This window comes from Vidua chalybeata, chromosome 5 (genome assembly GCF_026979565.1).
Source record: "Vidua chalybeata isolate OUT-0048 chromosome 5, bVidCha1 merged haplotype, whole genome shotgun sequence".
Taxonomy (NCBI): Eukaryota; Metazoa; Chordata; class Aves; order Passeriformes; family Viduidae; genus Vidua; species Vidua chalybeata.
Window position 1 is genome coordinate 19,618,989 of NC_071534.1, and position 19,653 is coordinate 19,638,641.

A 19,653-nucleotide genomic window follows, 5' to 3' on the forward strand; every position below is an offset into this window, starting at 1 on the left:
AAATAACGCAGAGGAAGGGCGTGTGATGAGGTGATGAACAGGGTTGTGGGGATATAGGTGATCCAGGGATGGGGACACATCAGGAGGCTGAATCCACAGACAGAACTGGGGCAACATTTCATCATCTCTTTACCCTTCACAGCCTCTGCTTCCACAAAATAGTCCCTTACTTGGGGGCTTCGTAAAATAAGAAGACTTCAAGGGGCCATTGCTCCCAACAAGGGATGTGTAATCCCCTGTAATCAGAACAAATGGCAGAGGGGGAAGAAAGCTGCCTTATCATTTTGCTTATACAGCCTTCCCTCTGATCTCCTAATCTCTAGACCGGGGCTGATCTCACCCACACTTAGAATGTAAAAGGGACATGTTCCAGTCAGCTGCTCAGGTCTCACCTCTGATCACCAGAAATAGGCAGCACCTTATCAGAAGCACCTAAGATAGGATAACCAGCCCTTTGGGTGGGTCTGTATGTCTCATCAGCTACAGAACTAGCCAAGTGCCACTGAAAATTGCATTCTGCATTTTAAAGGGCTACATGCAAACAAGCAGAGTCCCACTCCAAGGTCTGTCACCACCAACCCTCCACTGCAAAGGCTGAAAGCACATGAACCCAAGGAGAGTATGTCTTCTCCCATGAGCAAAAGCAAGAAGTTGTCCGAGTATCTTCTGTTGTAGTGTCACATCAATGCTTTTTTTATGACACAAAGCAAGGAGAACAACAGAGAGATGGGACGTAACCCAAGATGAAGTCACTTGGATTATGTCCCACTGAAGTGCTGGTTCTGAGGGGGAGGCTCATTCCTGCCTCAAGCCCACCTGAGCCCATCAGCTTGTTACATGAGGGAAGCAAGCCCAAGAGGATAAAGAAAAGCTTGCTCATTAGTCAGCCCCAAATGGTGTTTAGCCACCTACGTACATTGGATGGGAGAAGGGGCATGCAAGATGCTCCTGCACCACACCCCAAAACAGAGCCCCAGGTAGATTCCCCCTCCACACTGCCTGTACCTCTCCTTATGTGCCTAGTCACTCACAGAGGAGGCACCTCCCAAAAGGTACAACATATTTTTGTGCTGAGGGATAGTTACTTACAGCCTCCACCTCCTCTCTGTTCCCTTCCCACACCCCAAAGGAAAGCATGAAGGATGACACAGATGAATCTAGGTGAGTACAACTAACTTCTCTCCTCCTCCACCTCATCATTCAATCATTCTTCTCCCCTGGTGGGAGACAGACAGGAGGGTGCTCCCCCCCACATCCAGTCACAACAAACCTCTCTCAATAAAGTAAACCCGTCCCAAGCCTAAATATTAGGCTGAACCCACAGAAAATGAAGCTCAAGGGGCTTCCTTCCAAAAAGCACCCCTTTTATTTACAGTATTGCATTCACTTATAGGCACAGAGCAAGGGATGTGTGCCTGTGCCCAGTCATTCCTGCTGTGTCCTTAGGGCTACCTGATCCCCCGCTCCTGTCCTCACCAGTGGGTAACCGCCAGTAAGGCAAGGCAAGCCTGGGGAGGAGAAGCCATGGGGACAGCCACCAGCAGCACAAGTTGTGCTGGTAGGAACAGGGAGAAACAGTGCCTGAATATACAGTGGAGAACAGTGCTCCACTTCCCCCTGCTGCGCTACAGTTTCTACCCCTTCCTTATCTTTGTGGGGCACTGGGAGGAGGGAAGGCCTGGTAACCTTGGTGTCCTCCAGATAAGATGTTCACACAACCACAGGCCAAACCTGCATCCTATTCTCCCCACTCCTAATGGGGCTATGAGTAATAGGCTGGATGTGCAATGACAGATTTTGGATCTGCTCCTGATCTTTGCTACTGGGACCAGTGTTGCATCAAGCAGGGGAGCTGCGTGGGGGAAGGAGCTCCTCACTTCTGCAAGGTAAACCTGCTTCTTGTGCTCTGAGAGATGTCTGTGCCCAGGAGAATTGTCTAGGTGGCTGTTGCTGAATTATTTCCATTTAGGGGAAATCTGGAAATCTGTCCTCACACACAGACCTAACTTCTAACTTGGAACAAAGAGTGGGCTTCCACAGTTCTGTCTTTACTTGGAACAAAATTATGAGGAGTGTGGAATGATACCCATAAGAGCTCTATCTAACAGTCACTGCTGCCACCTAGGCGAGGCTTTAAAGTCTCAGGATCTGAGATGCGGCAGAAGAGCACTAAGGTATGGTCTATGGCAAGTACAGAAAGACCAGGTTTCAGACAACTCAGTCTGGCCCCAACCAATTCTCTGCACACCAAGACCTTTTCCCTATCTGAGTGGGAGGCAAAGCACAGCTGTACAGGGCAGGACCCCTCCCGCTTGGCTGCACCTCTGTGTGAGAGCCAGACACATGCTGGCTATCCCAGCAGCAGTATTTCTTCCTAAGTGGGGTCCTGCTCCATTCCTGTGTGCTACAAAGATGGTGTCAGCAAAAGGCTTTGCACTAATGTAAAGGAACAGAGGAACAGAGGAAGGTTCAGCAGGACCTGAGGAGCAAAACTGTCTTTCTTTTTCTCCTGCTCTGGGTGAAATGACAAAGCTCCCCTCTCCCCCTCGAACCAGCCCAGCTGGGGTTGAAGGCTCTCAGGGCTCTCTAGAAGCCCACCTCCTCCATCCTTCCTCCCACAGGTACTGTATCTGAGCCCAGAGACTGGGCATGGCTCCCCTCCTGCCTCATCAAACACTGGTCTGGGAAGAGCAGTGACTAGCAGGACGTACAGGCGAGGGGAATCACTGTCCACCTCAATCCAAGGGGGCTGAGGAAGGACTGAATTTCAGGTCACCACCCCTCTGCTCTGCTCAGTCTCTTGCTGTAACCTACAGACATGCCTGTGATTTCTGATTGTACCTGCAAATCTTCCTTTTTCCCTTCCCATTTTTTCTTCTTGTACTCCCCTCCTCTCCAATACCACTTCTCCCAAACCCTCTAAAAGTAAAGCACCCCTCCCTCACTAGCATGTGGCAGGGAAAAGCCCCCTTGTCTTTACATGGAGTATGCTTCTGTCCTCCAGGCCCCTCCGCACACTCTTGAATGCTGACTCCATCATCATTCTCCTCCCTGAGCCACCAGGTACTCCAAACCAATTTGGATGCTCCCACATCTACTCCAGCCTTGAGCAATACCATCTCTTCTAGGAAGGTCCTCGGTCCCTCTCATTTCTTCTGTTCTGCCTACAACACCCTTTTCCCTGCCCTGCCAGTGCCATAGCTCCTCTCCTATCCACAAGACAGACTCTGCCCTCTGTAACAAGGCAGAGGGAGAGGAGGAAAGGAGGGACCTTCCTGTCAAAATGCAGATTTTGGAAAAATTTGGTTCTGGCAGGTAGCTTGGTGGGAGAGGAGAAGGAATAGGTGATGGGGAAACCTTTTTACCTTTTTTTTTTTTTTTGCCTTTTTTAAAAACAATAAATAAAAACAGATGACCCAGAAGGCTGGAGCATAGCTGAGAGCCACCTCTTGTACCACTATGCACGTGTCTTGTTTGTGCCTCGGCTTTCTGCCGGCAGTGGGAACGGGGGCAGAAGGGAAAGGGGAAGGGAAAGGGGCATCGGTGGCTCAGTAGTTCTGCGTTTGGTACCCCTGTGTCTCGGTGTCAAAAGCATCTGCTGGAGGGGGCTGCTGGTACGTCCCCACCGCATCTGTAGCATCCTCCTCGTTCGTGTAGGGAGCATAAGGCATGCCGGAGTCCTGGCTTGGGTCCATGTAGTCCTGGGAGAAGAGGGCCGAATCGGCACCCAGCTGGAAACGCTGATACGCCAGGAATGCCTGGCCCACCTTTAAGGGAGGAGGTGAAGGGAAGAGATGGGAAGCAGAGAGGGAAGAGGAAAAAGAGGAGGAACATACCGAAAAAGAGAAACAAACAAAAGTGGGGTTAGTAGTGGTTATGGATTAGTGTGCAAGGCCCACCTGACAGATCGCCGGTGAAACGCCCCATGAGCATGGAAGTCCACACTCTCCCGCAGAAAGCACAAGCCCACAAGGAAAGAAGAGGATTGGGCAGGGATGGCTGCAAGACCAGCTGGCTGTGTGCAGCCTGCCAAGGCTCTCTGCTTTCTCTGGGATGTTCAGGGCACCTCCTGTCTGCCAGTGGGGTTTCACCAACATCTTACGGGTGGCAGAGGCTCAGTTGGCACTGGTTAGCCCAGTCAGCCCCTCCTGGCTGTGGGAAGGCAATCTGCCTCGGCAACACCAGAGGGCCCAGCTGCTGGGCTGTGTGTACGAGGCCATTTGACTTGTAAAGGCCAGTAAGGAGAGCAGGATTTGACACCAAGTACTGAGGTAGAGGTCAACCCCTGAAACACCTTCACCAGCCAACATGTGCAAAGTGTAGCACAGACCTTGGGAAGGAGCTGCAGGAAGCAAGGCAGCTGCTTCCCAGACCAAGGGACAGTTAGCAAGCAAACTGCTGTCTCCTGCCTCAGACACCTTTTGGTGGACTGTGGGAGCCTGGGCACAGGGTTCAGCAGGCATGGCTCATTGTCCCAGAGCATCCCTGAGAGAGGTGAGCAGTCTAGCAAGTGATGGGGGAGAGGTTTTTGGGGAATGAGGTCTGGGAAGAAATGGAAGAGATAAAATAGTGGGGGCAGAAGGCATCTCCTCTCTGAAGTATTAGGTCTGAGCAGTCATCAAAAAAAGGCTCAGTGGTGTTACATAGCATTAGTTAGGGTACAGGTGAGGGAGAGAAGGGAGCAGAAGAGGAGAAGAAATTGCCAGTTCCAACTCTCCAGAGGGAGATCCCCCATTCAATGGACAACCCCACTCCAATTCAATGGCTATGTCTTCCCATCCCATGCCCTGCAGTGACCACACACTCATAGTCAGGGCATTGGAACCAGCTCTGCTCAGTGACCTCCTCCAGCTGCATCCCTCCACCCCTTCCCCCAAATTCTCCCATCAGCAAGGGGCACTAAGGCAGCAAGGATGGGGAGTTAGGGAACAGGGTATTGTATTCCTCCTGAAAATTAATGTCTCTGAGTCTCCGGAAAGCCAGAAATGCGAGGAAGCCCTGTGAGGAGAGAGAGGGTTGTGGGAAAAAGAATCAGTAATGTAGAGCAAACCAGAATGTTTGACTGAAATAAAAAAAAAAACCAAGGAACCACGGGAAGAGGATGACTTTTTGGCCACTTGCAAGCCTCTGCATGAGAGAGGATCATTGCAGGTGATGGAACCTCCAAAAGTGTCCTGAGGGACCCCTTGCAAAAACCCTGCTCCTTATCTCACTTTCTGATGGAGCTTGCAAGGGGCTTTTGGCAGCACTCAAGTGCAGGACACGGCTCATGAAGGGAACACACACTGCTGTCCCTCAATCCTGCCCAGTGTCGCCGTGCCGAGGGTGCTGACAGCACAACCCTTTGCAGCCCCTCTTCCTCTTTGACAGCTCCATGGTCTTATGGCACCTTTCCTATCTGGTCCTTGCCCAACATCAGGGCTTGTAGGAAGAAGAGAAGATAAAGCCACAAGGGCTTATGCATGGAGACAAGGTTAAAATGCTCTCCTGCTTGGCACTATCCTGTCACTTCAGAAAAAAATCACTCGTGCTTGGTGCTCTCAGAGGCAGGAGGAAGTCTTCAGAGATATTTATATTTCACTCAACAGTTTTTCCAGGAAACTAGCAGTAAAGAACTGCTGGGGAAAGGGTAGCCTTAAGACAGCACTATCACCTTCCTAAAAGGTGACCCTGTGAGGTAGCACTCCAGTGGTGGGTGCAGAATCCAGAAGAACAATGATGACATCTTGCATGATGTGAGCAAAGGTGGGAGGGAGATGGGTGCAACCCCTGGCCTGCAGAGCTCCCTTCTCTGTTTAGTGTCTGTAAGGTGAAAATGCTGTTGAAGTCCTCTGACTCACAGAGAAAACAGTAACAGGTTGTCCAGAGAGGTGGTGGATGCCCCATCCCTGCAAACATTCAAAGGCAGATTGAACTGGGCTCTGAGCCACCTGATCTAGTTGAACATGTCCCTGCTCTTTGCAGGGAGGTTGGACTAGATGGCCTTAAAAATTCCCTTCCAACCCAAGTTATTGTATGATTCTATGACAATGATGGCTGGGGAGCTGGCTTGTCCAAGGTCATATTAAAGGTCTGTTGAGAACACTTCTTACTGGGATATGGGACTCTCTTAACCATTATGCTTATTAGTGCTCTAAAACCTTTCATGTAAGTTTTTGAGTCCCTGTTTCCCAAGTTTACTTCCCAACCACCTCCTCTCCTGCTTTCCTTCTCAGAAGCCATGTGAACTGCGATCCCAGGGGCCCCACTCTTACTCAGTCTCCTTTCATTCCCCACAAGATAATACAGTACAGAGGACATTTTATCCAACATCATGGCTACTGTACTCACCCAGGTAAAGATGGAGAAGAACGAGAACGTGATGGCTGCTCGGGCTGCATCCCCTCCCTCATTCAGTGGGTTGTCCTCTGGTTTCGAAGCTTGCCACTGGTTGGTCAGAAAGCAGAAGCCAACGAACCAGAGGAATGCCCAAAAGGCTGGGATGGACCACCACCGGCATGCCAAAGGGAAGGACAAAGACAACAAGAAGATATGTGTGAGCACAACATATACATATTACATTTCTCTGGAAATTTCAACCCTCTGAGACCCACCGCTGTGTTGCAGACTGGGCCAAACTGACTGCTCAGCCAGGCTGAGCCCAAGTGAGCTGGCAGGCTCCCTGACAGCAAATTGTCAAGGTGACCAAGAGGTGTCTGCAGAGAGCACCTCAGGAAAGTTCATTTGCTTGTGTTTGGATTGATCATAGGACTTGCATTTGGCCTTGGGAGGGAGCCTGAAGGGCTTCCCGTACTAGAGCAATCACCTGGGCTCTATGAAACAGCCACTGCTTCGCAATCCTGTCCTGCAAGGACAAGCAAAGAGCTCCCCTCCACGGGAGCTGCAAAAGAGTGGGAAGCAGCTGGTCTGCAGTTACACAGAGACCAGCTTGTGCTCAGGACAGAACAGCTCAGGGACTCACATCAAGGAAAGGTGCTGAAAGATCACTAACATGCTGTGCCCCCAGGAAAGGGGTGAAGGTAGGAAGTCCCACCCCACCCTCTGCCAAGTACAGGCAGACACCTGGCAGTGAGGGAAAGGGGCATTCCAAAGCAACAGAAAAACAGGACACAATCCTTCCCCTTCTCTTGTCAGCTGTACATAGGATTGCTAGGCAAGGGGCTAACTGTGAAAGAACTTGCAAGCACAGAGTCCTTAGCAAATCCAGGTGCTTCACCTGATCCTGCCCTCACTCCATTCCTGGCCTCTTTGACATACTCCGGGGAGAGCCTGACATTGAGCAGTTTGCCTGAATGGCTGGAATAAGCCAGTAGGGCCAAAGGGCAGGAGGCTCACCCGAGACGCCGATGTCCGAGAGCACTGCCTTCTTGCGGTCCTTGACGCTGCTGATCTGCGGGAAGTAGGCATCCAGAGCCAGGTAAAGAAGGCAGCTGAGGAAGGCGAGGACACCCACGGTAATGCCATAGTTGCAGGCATTGTGATTGCGGTTGAAAATGCAGTGCTCTTCTACCTCATCCACGCGGTTCACGTACCCTTCATTGACAATGGAGCCGAACACCACGATAGAGAACACCTGGTGGGGAGGGAGGCCAGAGACACATCAGGGCAAGCCCCATCTCTCTGGACCAGGAGAAAGGAGCAGAGCTCTGCAGGGGACGGACACCCTTCACCAGCACCTTTCTGCTCTGCTGAGCTCCTACCTTGCCTGGGTTGTAACCACAGGAACATGGTCTAATTTTATTTCTGAGGATTAACTTATAATAGGACATTTTTAGATTGAACCTTTTTATCCATCTGACCTAAAGTGATGCAAAGCAGTTGCAATCTGGAGTAAGGGTGGATTCCCACAGACACACAGGGAGGTGACACAGAGTGTGAACTGGGATATGGTTTTGGTGTGGGTGCCTGCATACAATGGCTTCAAGTAGTGGAAATCCTCTTAGTCTGCACTTACTCTCCCACTCACTCCTTTCTCTTCCAGAGATTAATTGTTTTTAACATTCATCTGTTCACTGATTTTATCTATCAAGCTACTACACTCTTTTCCCCATCCACCCTCCCACAATCCACAGCCCTGCTTGCTCTGCAGCTCCATTCTGCTGGGCTTCCATTCTCCCTATTTCCCCACACCACATACCTCTCTCCACCAGTTTTCCATCAGCCCACTCCATGACATCACCTATCCTTCTGTTCACCCACCCATATGCCAACACCCTCCAACCTTCCCCACAGATTTCAGGGGCCAAACATCCCTACTCCAGGTCCACTTGTCAGGGCCATTTTGAGTCCTCCCTACCTGTAACCACCACTGCCATTGCATGTTATTTTAAATCAGGCAGAATTAAGGATGAGTCCAGGTAGAAATGCTCTAATCCGCAGTTGCTGGTCTAATCTTTGCTCATGGGCTTAGCCTTCGCTGCCTGCCACAAGGCTGTCCCTCTTTGACACAGCAGGTTCACCAAAGCAGAGAGCTATTTACAGCAGCCCCAGTCCTGCACCTTGCATCTCAAATAAACAGCTTCCCCTTCCCTACAGAAGAAAGAGAGGAATCTTAAGGCAGCATGTACAGATTTTTCCTTGCAGGTCATCTGGAGACCCTCACTAGGAACAGCTGACTGGATGCTGCCTGCAAGAAGAGCCTCAGGGAAGTGGGAATGGGACCTCAAGCATGGGATGAAATTACATATGAAGTGCACTAGAACATCACCAGGGTACTCTGCCAGCCTGGGAGATGTCTGCACAACAAGACTTGGCACCTTTGAAACCACCCTCCCATCCCCAAGAAGTAGCACACCAGAAGATGAGGAGGCCAAGTCTCCTGTAGGAAGGGGAGTTAGGTCTGAGTGTTTGCCTGATCAGGACCCCAGTTCCACTTAACCCAACCAAGCACCAGAAGACAACCCAGAAAGCAGAGAAGCAGCTTTGTTGAATGTAGGGAAAATGGTTGATTAATGCCAGCCCAATACACCACCTCTTACCAGTGAGGTTGGATACCTGAGATCCAAAGCACAGACCTCTGCTGCTTGGCCTGCGGCATCAAGATCCAGAGGAAAAGCCTTACTCAGAGCCCCCAACAGACCTTGGGCTGATACTCAACATCAACCACATTTCACCTGCCAAACTCTAACAAATATCCACTGACACCAATATTATTTTTTCACCTCAAGTCTCATAATTGGGTCACACTTGGGTTGTTGAAATTGAGTGTATCACACTAGAGCAAACTAAAAAAAGCTGGAAGCTGGTGTTCCTAAGCGTAGGAGCTATATGGGTTCTCTGAAAATCATAAGAGCTTTTTAAGTTTAAAGTAGAATAACCGATTTGTCCTCCTCCTACTCCTCCTTCTTCTTGCAAATTGAGATTGATCATATTTTGCAGAAATTGCCCGTGAAAATTAAATAAGAATCTCTTCTGTTAGAAGCAAAGATTTAGTCCTCAAAATTTCAGCCTGAATGGTTTGGAAAGCAGCTAAATTGCAGACAATTACAGCCAGGCTCTTTCAGTGGGGTGTCTCACACACCTTCACAACAGGCTGGGCTGGCAGATCTGCTTAGGGTCATTGGCAATAACATCCTGCTCCTCTGACCCAAGGGAGAGCTGACAGACTCCTGAAGTGACATCCCAGTGTGAGGCTGTGACCAGCACTGATGCTGACACCTGAAGTACCAACCTCCATATATTGAGCTTACAAAGCAGGTGCCCTGTTTTCTGCAGCATTAGACAGAAGGCTTATCTTCTCTGTGGAAGATGAGGAACGGCCTCTAAAGTAGCATAGTCTGGTGTTCAGTTTTGGTTTAGGATTCAAAAGTAGTAAAATGTTGTTCCCCTCTGTCAGACAAACCCCTACAATGAGCTGTATTGTGAGTCTCTGCTTACTCATTTTGGATGAATGAACTTTTTAATGGTTTCTCCCCAGAGACACATCTGTGGAGATACATCCTGATACACATCTCCTCTCTGCTCCTACCTTTGGGTTTGCTGCTGGGCTGGACAGAATAATTTCTTTTTGCATTTGCTCTTTCATACCTTTTTATGCTGCCACATCATAAAGGCACAGCTCAGAGTCACAAGACTAGAGGAACATCTCCCTCTCCCTAATTTTCAAGCAGAGGTGGCATTCATAACTTCCTTTCTCCACCTGCAGGCAAGATGCCAGACTTCTCTCCTATGAAGAGAAACCTGTCTCACAGCCTGGAGGTGCCCAAGGTATGATTTACAGGCAAGCATTTGATTTCAGATGATCTTAGGAGTTCTCTGGGGACATTCCACTACGCCTATTCTCACTTGTGAGCAGAATAAGACACTGTGGATGCTTATCTTCTCTGTCCTGAAAAAGCCATCCCTAAGTACTCTTTCTCCTTAGGAAAGCTTTCTATGGACCAAAGCACACAAGCTCATGAGATGTCTCCTTCTCTCTGTTTTCCTCACCATTGACATCAGCTCTGATCCATGCTCCACCCCCTGGCATTGTAGAGAGGGCAAAGAGAGGGTATGCTCCCTTTGCCAGCCTGTCACCATCCTGATGGCACAGCAAAACACTGTGAGGATCCACTGTGTACAGAAGCCTTGAGCTGGGCCGGGTTACATTGACTGGGCAAGAATGGGCAGGCTCAAACCAGAGATTCCAGGCAGAGATGGACAGCAAAAGAGCCAACTGCTGCTGCTGCTGCTGCTGCTGCTGACAGGCAACATCACCTCTTTCATTCCCATGATGTCTGTACCTGGAAACTGTTGTGACAAACAATTTTCTACAAAAAAATCATAGTTACGAGCTTAGATCTTGCAGCCTTTAGAAGAAACAGTTGCACACTTCATCCATGGCAGCTATTCCTTGTTGGTAAGGGAGCAGCTGGGTGGAAGCTCACTGACATGGCAAGTCATCTTAGAAAGAGCAAATATATTTTATTTCCTTGATTTCACAATCCATGCCCTGCAAGATGATCCAAGCAGCAGATGCAGAATGAATGACTGCTTAGATAACAAACAAAGCACCAAGTTTTCAAGGATGAAGTGTTTACGTTCCTGTTCCCATCACATCTGCAGCACTTGTAAGGAAATACCAGTGACCACCAGCACTGGCACAAGCCTCTTACTGCTCTGTGTTACTGCTGCTTGTGTCTTCTCCCCCCATTTGGCACTTGCTGCACAAAGCCTTGCCTACGGCCACTGATAAAGTGGCCCAAAATACACATCCAACTGCAAAGAGAAGGCAAGGAGAAGATGGCAGAAGTCTTCTTCTGACTGAGCAGTGAGATACAGGCAAGTGGCTTGTCTGCAGGCTAACAGGAGGCCTCCCAAGGCTCCCAAATGCAGCCCATCCTTCCACTCAGCAGAGGGAGATCACCGGCCACTTTCTTATGCTTGGTAATGAAAACCAGCCAACCATCCCCAGCTTTGTACACTTAAGCTGCCTCATTTCTTCAGCAAGGCTGCTTAAGTCAGTTAACTAACTAGATTTTTAGGTTGAGAGGGTTTCTTTAAGCCTCCAAGAGCAACATTAATTGGGCAGGTGTGCGGCCTGCCTGGAGGTACTCACTTAATAAGCAGTAATATATTTGGCTATACTCAAAAAAGGGACAGAAAAGATCACTTGGAAAATATCTGACCAACTCAGCCTTGCTGCTGGGACCGGGCTTTGCTCCACTTCACTGCTCCTTACCCACCACGTCCACATAGGTTGTTGCAATCATTTCCTCGATTCCTGTTTTCATCCAAGAGTTTTGAGGACACCAAGTGCAGCCAGAGCCCGGTGCATTGCAAAGCTGACACAGGCAGAGCAATGTGCCAAGAGACACAGCAAAATGAACTTAATGCTTAGCACTGCGGGGAGGAGACAGAGAAGCTGAGAGTTTTCCTCTCCTCATTTCTCAAGGGGCTCATGCTGGCCATTACAAGCACATAAAGGCTCATTACAGTCAGAAAAGTGCAAACCAGGCAAAATTCTGCATCTTCTCATAAAACACCTTTCTTTTTTCCCCCTTGGTAAATTAGGTGATCTGATTTTGCCAAAGGCAAAGGTGAAAGATGAGAAGAGAGGCTCTCCAGTCCTTCCCCACTGTAGGCTCAACCCTGCAGAAAGTCAGGCAAAACCTCCTGAGCATCATGTGAGGTGCTTTCTACCATGCTGTCCATCCCCAGCCATGCATCAGATGCTCCTGAGCATCATGTGATGGAGGCAAAGCACAGCCAGCCTCTGGCAGTGCACTAGGATTTTCCTGTACCTCATCCCAGGACTTTGTCGTGCTGCCTTCCTGACTTCATCCCCAAGATCCCCATGATGGCTGTGGTGGGGATGAGGCTGAAGAGGGTTTCTGCTGAGCTGCTTGCTTGGGCTTGCTGCAATGCCCTCCAGTCACAGCCTCTGTCGCACTGCGTGCTGCCTCTCCCTCTCACATACCCTGTTTTTTATTCTGTTATTGAGAGGAAATAGTTTGATGACATAATATTCCTTGTGGGACTTTAAATCAAATCCCCGTCTGGCAGAATGAAGCCATAACCTCTTCTGAGTTTGATCTGGTAATGACCAGGAATAAATCTGTTTAAAAGAAAGCAAGAGCAGGAGATGGTGCAAATGATAAACTGGCAGAGATGATCTGGCTTTCATTTTCATTCAGCCACTTGCAAATGGAGTCTCTGGAAAGCTTTGGAGTGCCCTGCACAGACATGGAATATAATTATTATTATTATTGTCATTAAATATACGTGTATTTAGTTAATTTTGAAGAAAACACATGCAGCTTTTGAGATGCATGGGACTGGCAGCTTGGAAACAGGCGGCCTCTATTTATTCCCCCCAGCCAGCACCAGGCAGGCAGCAAACTCCTGCCCACAGTCTCGACAGTCTGAGCCTTGTGCAGGTGCTGGAGGAGGCCAGCCTCCCTGGACCCCATTTCCCTGAACATGGGGCAGGGGAAAAGCATTCCCCTGCCAGCACTTCCCTCCCAGCTCACCCTCCCTGGCCATCAGCCAAGTGGCACCAGCTCCCCAGCCAGGGCTCAGCCGGAGCAGGTGACTCAAGGGAGAAAGGCTCCACATTCCTAATTCCTGCCATGGGATCTGGGACACACTTTCCTGGCTTTTTTTTCACACGTGGTTTGGCAGCTGACTGCCTGGCCATTAACCCTTCTGCCTCCCACCAGACCTGTGCTCAGGTCTCATGCACTTCCCCTGGTTAAAAAGCATCTTCTGTCCCACAGCTGCTGGTGACAGCCCTTCACAGTCACATGTCCATGACGGTATCCAGATTCTTCTGTGCTTTCTAGATGGTCCCTACATTGCTGTGCCACTGGTCAGCGAAGTGGCTGCCCAAAAGATGCATCTTTTTCCCAGACAAAAAGCTCGGTTTTCTTTCTAGCAACACATCTCTCCCTCCTTGGCTTGGCTGTGCCAGCATAGGCAGAGAACTGCACGCCATGCCACCTGCAGTGCCTGCTCCTCTTGCAACCACGCAGGTCTTCTCTGCTGCCTTGTTTCGCACAAATATTTGCATTAGCCATGTCCCATCACCATGCAGCTCCTCTGCTTCTCCCCTGTATGCCTCTCGTGTTTTGAAACAGCAGATTACATATGGTTGTATGGTTGTCTTATTTTTTGCCCATGTTTCTGACTTTGGTCCCTATTGCTACTTAGATTTTTATCTGGAAATATCAGTAATGAGAGATTTGCTTCTGCTTCAAGATCCTTCCTGGAAATGCTGTGCTGGAAGCAACACAACCTGCTGTATCCAACCTGAATCACTGAGCAACTGTGCGTATCTGTTGTTCATCTTGTGACACAGCCTTTCACCCAATCTTAATGACAGCAAGACCCCAAAAATCCTTTTGAAGCTGGCCTAGGCAAGGGCATCCCATGAAGAACTGTCCCTAGGGCTTGACTGAGAGCCCGTGCTTTGAACTGCCATGCTCCTTTCATCTGCACCAATTTACCTCACAAGCAAGCAGCCAGTGAGCATGGGGGCTGCTGCAAAAATAGAGTGGAGGAGCAGAGGCAGAAAGCATGAGCTATGGGTCAGGAACATGGGCAAGGTCTCAGCTAAATTAACTGTGGACAGAAAGAAGGTGGGAACACAGTTGCAGCTGGTTTTAGACTAACAAGGCCTCCAGGCTTTAAGACTCAGTTTAACTTCCATTGCAAGCCCCTACTACGTGTCCTTAGGAAGAGACAAGTGGTGCTGTAAGCCAAGCATGAGTGTGGCAAGCCAGGGACCTGCTGGCAAGGCAGGAGATGGGGCTCTCTGCCATGCTGTGGCTAGCTCCCATCCTCCAGCTTTCAGGTGCCAGCCTCTCATGGGGAAGCCAGGAATGTGGTTCCTGTCCTTCACCTGCCTTGTCTGCTCAGCTGGAGCCACTTGGGATGTGCTAGGGGACAGCCCTTCCTGTACCAGTTCAAATGTTCTGGATGCACCTATCAGCCAGAGGACATGGTGGTAACAGCAGCAAGTGATAGAAAAGGAGACTGAGTGCCTCTCCTCACTGAACCTCCCTTCGGAGAGGCAGCGTCCTTGGTGTCAGAGTGGGACTCAGCACCTCAACCTATGTGACAAGTTTTAACGGGCTGCTTTGTCTGTGCAGCTCTGGTTAGAAATACTCTTACTCAAGCCCACATCAAAGCAAGCTGGGCCTGCTTCCAAAAACTGAGTTACTTTTGCCTTGTTAGGCTTTTACATCAAGCAGCACTTCAGTTTCTCCAGCAAGCAGGTTTCCAAGCAGACAGGAGCACCTGGAACAACCTGTTTCAATTAGCATTTTACTTATTTATGGCGCCAGCACTATGTCCAATGCCTGTGGGTTGCAGAGGAGCCACCCAGCTCCCCTGCACCAGCTGTGGAGAGCACTGCTGCACTGCCCTGTGGGTCAGGGCACAGTGGCAATATGTAGGGATGTGCTCACACTTGCCTGCTTTATTTCAAGAACAATCCTGGAGCTATGCAGCCCTAGCTCAGTGTGGGTCACCCAATGACATTTGCTCCAGCTGTAGCAGCAATAGCTCCAGCTTCTGGGTGACCTAAACATCCAAACCTGAGATGAGAACCCCACAGAGCCACCACTGATCACCAGCACACAACACCAGGCAACCAGACAACCTTTCTGTAGAGAGACACTCACTCTGCTGTGCCTGCTGACCTCCAAAGCACCCACGAAACTTGAGCTGCCTCACAACACTGTTGTGGTGGACAGATGTTCCAGAATTGCTAAACTCTTTCCACGGTTTAGCATTCTCCTTGCCAAACTTAACCTATGTCCTCTTCAGCAAAGAGCAACATAAATAATCTTTGGTCATCCCATCTGTTCTTGATCCTGCAGTTCTCCCTGGAGATTTGCTGCTGCCTCAATTGGGCTGCAAACTCCCTGGGCAGGAGCCAGTTTTTGTGCCTCTTGGTAAAAAGTCATATGCACCTCTGTGCCATCATGAAGTCTGCTAACAGGCAGCATGACCCAAGCACAAGGTCACTGCCTAAGGAAGTGATCATGAGAATTTCTGCTCAGTGAAAGCTCATCACGTGAAACAGGCCAAAAAGAGCCTCCTGCTTGCCCTGGAGAGATAATGGACCATTCATGCCACGAGTAGGATAAAAGCAAATGAGATCTCAGAAGATGACAGGCAAAACACTTTCAGTATGTGCAAAAGCATGTGAAAGGAAGGATTCTCAGAGAGACCACAAGGAGGGAGAGCCTTTGGCCACCAGAAGAATTTGGCTCATAGAGCCTGGCATGAGAAAGTCTAAGTATGGATGCAATCACAGTTTATAAATACATAGGGGAAAACACCAGGGACGGAAAAGCACCATTTAAACTGAAGGGCAAAAGATCACAAAAGTAAATGGATACCAAACAGATTTACAATGGAAAGCCTCTGACCACTGGACCCATGGAACCCTCTCTCAGAGAAAGTGAGAAGGGAAGAAAACAACAAACTAGTCTTTTTTCAGAAAAGCTCATCCAATTTATGGAAGGGGCCATAAAGGGTCTGATGCTTGTGACATCTTGAGAGAGGATTTCACTGCCACAGGGGACCCCTCTTGGTCTCAAGTTTAAAGAAAAGACCAAAACTACAAGTATTTGGGATGAGCTTTTGGTTCCCCTGCTTTGTTAAAGGAGAGATGCTCAGGAGGACACACAAGACCAAGACAGTGGAAAAGAAGGAGAAGGAAGGCATAGCCTTGCACCTTGATGGCCATGCCACCCTCCCTTGCTGAACTGCTGACCTGAAGTATCTCCAGCTTCTGCAAAAGAACTTTTATTTCCAGGGCCAAGTGAAGTGCCTGAGGTAAATCCCATCCTGTCCCCTGTCAAGGTCAGACAGGCAGGGAGAAATAGCATGGGGTCCCAAGGAGATGCTGCTCTGTAGAAAGTGCTTCTTGCCAGGGGAGACCTTGCAGGACACAGAAATGAGCTCAGCAATCAAGCCAACAGTATCTGAAATACTCTGAAGCAGATTAGGTGCCTAATTAAAAAACAAATGTATTTCTTATTCTCTCTTCCTCACCTGGTGCCTCTGGGAAGCCAAAATCCTGCAGTGCTTGGATGAAGGGGAAAAAACCCACCAGACTGAGAGGCAGATAGAGAAAGATAAAATTCTGCCACAGAGATTAGCAACGGGAGAGCCTTTGTAGGTCACATCACGTCCATCATCCCTGGGCACACAGGCTGGCTCCGCTCCAGCCTCCCAGGGGCGGGGGGCACGCGTACTCCCTCGCCTGGGACCCAGCAGCAGCCCCGGCACAGCCAACCCGCTCCCAGCATGATGTGCTGTACTGTAAACAAGTTCAGGCAGATGGACAGAAAGACAGAATGCCCGCATTAATCAAGTCCTCAGCTGTCCTTTGGCTTTCCAACCACCCTCTGAGTCACCCGGAGGGGATATCACACACCCACCCCGTTGGGAAGGCAAGGGCTGCCTCTCCACCACCACCAGCAAGCCAGGCCACCTTCCCTTTTCCTCCTTGATCCCACCTGGCATTGCTTTTATTTTATTTTCCCAAAGCCAGCCTGCCGCTTTGCCTCCCAGCTCCCATGCGCATGTGCGTCCCCTGCGCTCTCTCCCTGCCCTCCCTTCTCTGCTGCCGGCTCAGACCTCAATCTCTCCCCCGCCAGCTCGCTGCTGCAGCTCTCGCTCCCTTAATCCCAATGACCTTCTTGAACAAACGCGCCAGCCCCATGGGCAGCCATGGATCAGCGTCACGGGAAGAGGGAGAAACCTTCCCATGACACCCCCGCTAGGCTCCTCTTTCCCCCTGCCCCCCGAATTACTAAGAGGAAAACCTTACAGGGAAAGCAGGCTGGGGGGCTGAGAGGATAAGGGTAAAACGCAGAGCAACATCCAGCCCCCACAGCCCCTTCAACTCACCCCAGCACGGCCTGAGCCCAGCACCTTCTGACCCCCAGGGAAGCAATTCCAGGACTGCAGCATCCCCCCTCCCGGGTTCCCCCTGTCACCCCACATCCTGCTGTCTCCCTGCATCCACCATAAACACACAGGCATGGAAGAGTGAGAAGACATCCCACCCTGGAAACCACCAGAGACAGAGACAGGGTCATGGTCCAACCTGACTCACCCTTTCCCTCCATACACAAGAAACCCCAAGCCAGCCTGCTCTCACCCTACATGGGCCTGCACTCACACACAGATATATGTGCTTACAGCTGTACATCTATGTGCATGTATACATACGGATATACCTGGAGGTTTCTACATAGAGAGATATATAAACCCAGAGACAGATCCCTACATCCAAACATATATATAACAGAGACATAGCCATAAATGCTATGGAAGCATATACATACATATCTCTGTGTACAGATCCAGGCTGTGTGCAGACATATTGATGGACACATGCATATTATATATATGTGGATACTTGCGCATACACATGCATATATAAACCAGGTAATAATAAATATGTAATACATAGCAGCATATGATGGTAACATATAATAACATATAATGGTATATAACGCACAGCGTTTTGATTTTACATGTGAGTGTGTGTGTGTGAGAGTGTGAGTGTGTGTGTGTGTGTGTGTACGCAGGTGTGCAGGAAGGTCAGGGTCGGGGCCGGTGGCAGCCGCCCGCCCGGGAGGGAGCCCCGCGCCCCCCGCAGCCCGGCGGGCCGCCCCCCGCCCCGGTGCCGGTGCCGGTGTCGGTGCTGCCCGCGGGGGCAGCGGGGCCTTACCCAGGAGACGAACCGCAGGATGGTCTGCGGCTGCCGAATGAAGGCCTGCGGGTCGAAGGCGCCGCCGGCTTTCCCCGCTCCGAAGGCGCCCCCGTCCATGGCGGCGCGGGGGTGGGCGGGAGGCAGGCGGGGGGCTCGGCGGGCGGTGCCGGGCTGCGCCGAGCCGAGCCGGGCTGCGCCGAGCCGCGCCGAGCCGAGCCGTGCCTGGCAGCCCGGCGGCGACGAGCCGCGCGCGCCCGCCCACGGGGACGCGCCGCGCCGGGAGCGCGCAGCCACCCCTTCACCCCGCCCCGCCGCCGCCGCCGCCGCCGCCGCCGCCGCCCGCGGCACACGGCGGGGACAGACGCGGGGCCGTGGGGCTGGAGAGTGCGGGGGGTGCCTGGGGTGCGGGGCTGGGAACACCTCCCGGCACTAAGGCAGGCCACCGCAGACCCCCGGGGGCGGGATGGGGGCGATGCCACTCCTGGGTTCTGTGGGGCCCAGCAGAGCCAGACCCCCGCCCGCCCACACCCTCTGCTCGGCCCTAGTGAGGCTGTGTCCGGTCCTGGACTCCCAAGTAGGAGACAAAGAGCCGCCGGAGAGGGTCCCACAGAGGCCACAAAGATAATTTGGAGTCTGGAGCGTCTCTTAGGCGGAGAGATTGCAGGAGCTGGGCCTGTTTAGTCTGGAGAACAGAAGACTGAGAGGGATCTCATTAATGCATATAAATATCTCAAAGGTGGGTGGATGTGCCAGACACTTTTCAGTGGTGCCCAGCAGAGCACCACTAAGCTAAAACACGAGAAATTTCACTTCAACGTAGGAAGAACTTCTTTACGTTCAAGGTGGCAGAGGCACTGAAACAGGCTGCCCAGGGAGGTCATGGAACCTCCCTCTCTGGAGACACCTGGGTGCCTTCCCATGTCACCCGCTCTAGGTGTCCCTGGCAAAGGACTAGGTGATCTCCAGAGGTCACTTCCAACCCTAGCAACTCTGTCATTCTGGGATGCTGCCCCACAGAGGGGTAAGGCTGGGCCCATGGGCACAACTCATTATCCCTCACCAGATGCCTGCCCTGGACAAAGATGCTCAGTGAGCCTCAGGATCACTCTGCACCAAAGCCTGGGGCTCTCATTTCCAACACCCACCACCCTACCCACACTGTGTCCTGGGAGAGGGTGGGAAAGGCCCTCTGTGAATGGGGAGTCCAGATTTTGGGGAGACCCCCTGACTCTAGGAGGCAAAGGCTGCAAGATACACACCTGGTACTCCAGAGGCTGCAGCCTTGAGAGTAACTCGGGCTTTTCCATTGCCCACATTACCACCATGGCCACTGGCACAGCCAGGAAGGGATGTGTGGGGAGAAGCCTTCCAGCCTTAGGGGCAATTCCTTGGCCCATGTCTGTTGGGCAGAGTAGCTGCATACCAGTGGTCTGCTGGCTGCTGCAGAGCCCCTGATAATCTGAAATGGAAAGCAAGCCCTTGGGTTGTGACATGGC

The 19,653-nt window shown here is 50.9% G+C and overlaps 1 protein-coding gene across 2 annotated transcripts; it reads right to left on the reverse strand.

Annotated features, from left to right (window-relative positions):
* Positions 1–170: 170 nt before the first annotated feature.
* On the reverse strand, positions 171–18,357 carry SYNGR1 (synaptogyrin 1). Of its 2 annotated transcripts, none has more exons than XM_053942240.1 (4): positions 18,176–18,357; positions 7,336–7,573; positions 6,331–6,476; positions 171–3,767 (listed from the first exon to the last, which is right to left on the reverse strand). In XM_053942240.1, exons 1-4 carry the CDS (start codon positions 18,272–18,274, stop codon positions 3,549–3,551), a joined length of 702 nt encoding a protein of 233 aa, XP_053798215.1. In that variant the 5' UTR covers positions 18,275–18,357; the 3' UTR covers positions 171–3,548. The 2 variants fall into 2 exon arrangements, with proteins under 2 accessions (XP_053798215.1, XP_053798216.1); XM_053942241.1 differs by having other exon boundaries at positions 3,676–4,998.
* Between the last annotated feature and the right edge of the window lie 1,296 nt (positions 18,358–19,653).